Source organism: Prunus persica, chromosome G5 (assembly GCF_000346465.2).
Source record: "Prunus persica cultivar Lovell chromosome G5, Prunus_persica_NCBIv2, whole genome shotgun sequence".
Classification (NCBI taxonomy): Eukaryota; Viridiplantae; Streptophyta; class Magnoliopsida; order Rosales; family Rosaceae; genus Prunus; species Prunus persica.
In genome coordinates this window covers 14,209,516-14,215,560 of record NC_034013.1, presented here as the reverse complement: position 1 = coordinate 14,215,560, position 6,045 = coordinate 14,209,516, and the positions used below count along the sequence as shown (strand labels likewise).

At 34.0% G+C, this 6,045-nt stretch overlaps 1 protein-coding gene across 1 annotated transcript; it reads left to right on the top strand.

Annotated features, from left to right (window-relative positions):
- Nucleotides 48-4,385, top strand: LOC18775789 (cyclic nucleotide-gated ion channel 1). The gene is made up of 8 exons (XM_007210861.2): nucleotides 48-396; nucleotides 897-1,019; nucleotides 1,358-1,811; nucleotides 2,001-2,204; nucleotides 2,362-2,651; nucleotides 2,973-3,084; nucleotides 3,302-3,547; nucleotides 3,663-4,385. Exons 2-8 carry the CDS (start codon nucleotides 961-963, stop codon nucleotides 4,176-4,178), a joined length of 1,881 nt encoding a protein of 626 aa, XP_007210923.1. The 5' UTR covers nucleotides 48-396; nucleotides 897-960; the 3' UTR covers nucleotides 4,179-4,385.

Here is a 6,045-nt window from a genome sequence, read left to right as displayed (position 1 = left end):
AATTATGGTATAATTCAGTGGCAAAACGGTAGATTACCCAAGCCAAAAAAGTAGAGCACCAGCTCTTCTATTATCACTTTTAAATCAAACATGGCAACATCTACAAAGCAACCTTTTCCTGCTTCCCATTTTCTTCCTTTCTCTGTACATTTTGCTTTCACTTGCTAGATCAAGTGGGAAAACACTCAAACTACCACCTTCCCCACCAAAACTACCTATTATTGGAAACCTTCGCCAGCTAGGCGCCTTCCTGCACCCTCCCTTCGTGGTCTCTCGAAGAAGTATGGCCCTCTACGATCATGGAGATTGAGCGTGTGACGGAGTTTCCTTTCATTCACTTGGATCATCGCCCTCGAAAGAGGGCGCATTTGGGCTGCGATGTTCCTCAGGCCTAAGGTATCAACTTTCTTCTAAATAATTTTATGTCTGATTGAATTTTGTGCGGTTTTTGTTTGGCAGTGTTCAGGGATGGCTTGATTTTTGTGGTTGATGCTATTACTGACCCTTTTTCTTGTAGTGTTATGAGAGGGAATTTAAACAGTTGATCATGTGTTTCACACTGGTAAAAAAAGTAAGCAGCTGGAATAATTACAGTCAAAGTTACATGATGAGGGATATATGCCCTAGTTTAAAAAAGAAATAATAATTACACAGTGAATACCTGGCTTCAACTTGCAAGAAAGCAAGGTATACGAACTTGTTCGTACACAGGGCTTTGAATTTGATACCATCTCCATGTCACGGGTGCATTAATGCACCTATGTTCCTATAAAGAAATTCGTCATCGTGCTTACGTAATAGGCTCTACTTTATCGTTGTAGCAATTAAGAGTGCTTAAATGAAAGCTGCCAGGTTCCAATATAAATACTATAACTTTTAGTTGTCCATTTTTGCAGGGAACTTTGTGGGATTTTGAAAAGCTCCTTAGTTGCATCATAAACAAGCTTGAGCGGTTGAGTTATGGCGAATGGGAAAGAAGAAACACGTTTAGTTGTGGAAGAGAAACCTGCCACTGCCAGGTTAGTTTATTTAACTTTAAACCATCACACTGTGAACATATTCCAGGATTTTATCCATAACGTTCACAATGTACAGTGCGCTATACCATATCCCTTTTTCGTTTTGTACTTGATTTGCCTACTAACAACAAGAAACTCTTGAATACGGGCAGTCCTAGTGCAACTCTTTTCTTCACGAGAAAAACTTTTATGGGACGATTCCATGACATTTATGTATCTCTCTCTCTCTCTCTCATTGAGCAACATATAGCTACATAAGAGAAAAGCCTCAATGACGATTTTTTCATGTTTCTTCTACCTAGTGGGAGCAATACATTATTTGCTATGTCTTTTTTCAGTGGTGAACAACATTCAATCCAACAAACACCTATCCAGCATTGGAGAAAAGCACTAGTTCCGTTTTTGAAATCTGTCATCGAATATCCTGATCAACCAAAGTCATTCCTTCAAGAATGGTGGAACACCATATTTGTAGTATCATGTGTGTTGGCTGTCTTACTGGATCCTTTGTTCTTTTACATCCCTATCGTTGAGGAGGATAGGAAGTGCCTCAAATTGGACAAAAGGTTGAAGGCAATATCCTTTGCTTTACGATCGTTAACAGATCTCTTCTACATTGCCGACCTGGTGCTTCGAATTTTAGCTAGACCTAAAGCTAGGACAACAAAAGCAGAGGAGGCAGTTCCTTTGAAAAGAAGTAAATCCATGAGTATGAATGTTCTTGCAAAAGCTAAGAGGATTTTGCAATCTTACATCCTAATTGACATTTTAGCTATTCTACCCGTCCCCCAGGTAAGATTAAGTTTTATATGTGAGGTAGATTTATTTCCCAATTTCTCTATTTGTCATGGTTGATTACTTTAGAGCCGTATGAGCTTAGATTTTAAGTTTTAACTCTCATATATACTCATTAATCAAACATTTGTCATACAATAATTAGATTTAACAATTGCCTTAATGGTCCCCCTTATTTATTTCCAGGTAGTCCTTTCCATCTTTTCAAAAATGAGGGGCTCAAGATCATCGAAAACAATGAAGTTTCTAAATTTTCTTATTGTGTTGCAATATGTGCCACGAGTTCTTCTCATTTACAGATTGTGTTATGAACGTAAGAAGGCTGCTAAAAAGCCGGGCATATGGGTCAAAAGTTTTTTCAATTTCTTCTTGTACATTCTTGCCAGTCATGTAAGTTTCAATATTATCTTAATTAATTTTAAATGCTCAAAAAATTGAAAAAAAAAATGAAGTTACATTTTTTGTTTAAATATCTTTCAATTCAAATGTAGTTTTCTCTCACCTCCAAATCCAATAATCATTGACTAATTTTTTTGGTCTTATATAGGTAATCGGAGCGCTTTGGTATTTTTTTGCAATTCAACGAGAGACAGTTTGTTGGCAATATGCATGTCGAAGTGAAAAAGGATGTGAACCTAATACTTTTAGCTGTGAATGTGATGACCCTTCACCGAGAAATATCACAGTTTTATATGATTTATGTCCTATAAAGCCATCAAATGCAACTTTTTTCGATTTTGGTATATTTAAACATGCCATTCAGTCTGGCGTGTTACTGTCGACAGATTTTCCAGAGAAATTTTTGTATTGCTTTTGGTGGGGTCTACTAAATCTGAGGTTTGTAATCGTTTGATATAATCTTAATTCTTGCTTTTGAGTAGTAATTAAAGAGAAAAAAGAATTTACCCTCAACTGAAAGTCATCGAAAATTAACAAATAGTTCTGATTTCATGAACAAATATGTTATCTTGCATACATATGGTATGGGCTGAGCCAAGTTTGCTAGAGCGGATATGCTCTCTCTTTGCACCCGAGTTTGAATCCCCCTGTCCATAGTTTAGATTAGATTAAAGTACAATATTGTTTGGATAAATAAAATATGTATATATATATGTGTTATATCTTATTCTAAAAAGTTTGATCATTTCATTACTGCAGTTCTCTTGGTCAAAACCTCCAGACTAGCACCTACGCATGGGAAAATCTATTTGCAGTTTTTATTTCTATAATTGGTCTCCTACTATTTTTATATCTCATTGGGAATTTACAGGTTAGCATATGTACTGAATATATAAATCTGTTTCTTTAATTAGCCTTATTTTTCTTTTTTCTTTTTTCTTTCTCAGTATAATCTATACATGTATACATTGTTTAGGTTTCCTGGGATCTCAGACTCTGGTTAAATTTCCTTCAAGTGATCATAAATGAGTAGTTTATGTGGGGTTTTATGATCAAAATGTGATGAACAAATTTATTGTGTAGAGCAGACATATATGCAGTTGTCAACCACAACGTCAGAAAAGCTTAGACGGAAGATGAAAATGAAAGGTCTTGAGGTAGAATTGTGGTTATCTGAAAATGGCTTGCCTAAGACCATGAAAGCAAGGATCATGGAACATGTACAGCGACTACTTGAACAAAACAAAAATGGTCATGTGGAGATACTCTATGCTCTTCCCCCGGAATATTTAACCTATGTCACGCGCTGTATTTGCTTGCCCATACTAAGGAAAGTAAGTCATACATACTCTCTTGTCATTCTTTTTTTATATGACTTATAAGGAAGAATTACTCGTTACATGTAATTAAACTCGTGATAAATATATATATATATATATATATATGTAGGTTCCGAAGCTTAAAGAGATCGAAGGGTTGGATGAGTTGAAGGAAATCTGTGAGCATTTTAAGCCAGTGATCTATGCTAAGGACAGCTTTATCATTCGAGAGGGGGAGCCCCTTGAAATGATACTCTTGATCACGCAAGGGACTGTTCGGACCTACACAACTAGCAGTGGAGGGAAAAACCACCCCTCAAAACCTAAGTGTATTGAGAAAGGTGATTTTTACGGAGAAGAACTTATAACTTGGGCATCAAAATTTCCACCCTCCACTGAATTACCCATCTCGTATGAAAATGTTCGGTCCAAAACAAGAGTTGAAGCATTTGCTCTCACGGCTGATTACTTAAAGAATCATGTCATCCTTAGATATTTCCGGTGGCAATTTACCAAGAGAATTGATCTCGAGAATTTGACTGACTCTCAAATGCTGCAGTTGAAGCAATTATTTGCAGTTATAACCTTACAAACAGCATTTCGTCGCTCAAGAAAGCGAAGAAGCATTGAGCCTCCTCAAGGATAAGAGCATGTCCAAGGAAGTTTGCAAAGGAGTAATTCTGTTAACAGCTGTTTAGAATTAGTTGGAGTTGTTAATAGAAATAAGATTGTCTGAACCAGTTCTGTAAGAAAGTTGCTTTCTGTAACATATAAAATCAGATAACTGATGTACAAGTCATTCGATTCAGAAAAGCAATGAAATAACAGTCTTCTTCATGTTTTCGTCGCTCTGTTTCTATAGCTTTTCATTGCTTGTTATCACTCAATTGGCTATAATATATATGTACAAAGTCAAACTGATTTTCCATATACAAGAGTACTACATTTAAGATTTCTAGCACTCGGATAGGAGTTACTAGCTCAAGAGGTTAAGAGCATTTACTTCTACACTTAAGATAATTTGTTCGAAGTATTAACCGCCAGAGACTGGGAGATCAAAGATTATATGTGTAAATGAGGATAATCAAAACCAACCAGGCAACGTTAACCATCTGTTTAGATGATTGTCTAACAGACAGCTTTAGGATTGCTGTAATATATGTGCTGTTGTTAATTATGTTGAAAGCCTATGTAGTTTGTATGCATTAAAAGATATTTTACACATCACACTTGTCTAGCTGAAGCGAGGAATTTTACATGGCCAAGTTGAGTCATAATCTCACCATGTTTTGCTTAATAGTAAATATCCCAAAAACCTACAATTATTCAAGACATTGTCCTTAAAAAAACCCCTAACTTAAACATAACAACTAAGACCCGCCAGGCTATACTAAATTCTATTTATAAAGTATAGCCATGCGGCTATACGTTTGAAATATTCTATTTATGGGTTATATCCGTACGGCTATACTCTTTTAAAAAAACACGTGAGTTCTTTTTAAAAAATATCTCCTAAAAACACTCAATTTTTTTATATAAAAAAAATTAATAGTAAAGCCGCGGGGCTATACTGCTTCCTTTTTTTTAAAAAAATTTTAATATAATTATTTATTTTAAATATCTACTAAAATCCTTTTTTTTTTTTATACATATAATTCTTTTTCCTTGATTTTCGTTTATCGATAAGAATAGTTAGTAGCATTATCCATTATTATTAGGCCATTACATGAGTCTCTATTGTCCATTTTTTATTTTTTACTTTTCTAGAGTTATTACCCGTATAAAGAATTTAGCAGTTTCCCATTTAGTACTTGTATTATACATGTACGTATGTATTTTTCAATAATACTTTCGTTTTTCGTAAACGTCTTAAAGACTTGGTAAAATGCAAATTTTTTTAAAAAAGCAAATGTATAATACACGTATAATACAAATACTCACATATTATCGAATAAAAATAAATACTAATTGTTCACTTAGTAAATAATAAGTAAAACATAACTACTAATTAAAATAATTAAAAAAGAGAAATTCAAATTGTGCTATTTAATGGGTATAGCCGTGCGGCTATACGTTAAAAAAATATTTTATTTATAGCATAGAGCCGACCCAATCTGATTTGATAATCTGACGGATCATTCACAACTAGATCCATATTTGATTTGTTTGATTATCGGACATCGGATCCAATAATCCAATCCGAATTATTTCACCTAATAAGTTGAACTAATATTCTTATTATTTACAAAAAGTTCACAATATTCTTATTGTTAACAAAAAGTTCACAATATTATTACATGTGGGGCACATTCACTATAAAAAACCTCACATGAAATAGAATTTAGGAACATATTCAAAACTCATTTACAACATAACAAAGAGGCTTCAAATTTCCTATAAATTTCAAAATTGCCATCGATTCCTTAAAACAAGCCCAATCCAAAAACTTCATTATAAAAAAAACCCAAAACATTTAATTGGGTATCAAAGTAATTTAATAATCAAAATTATAT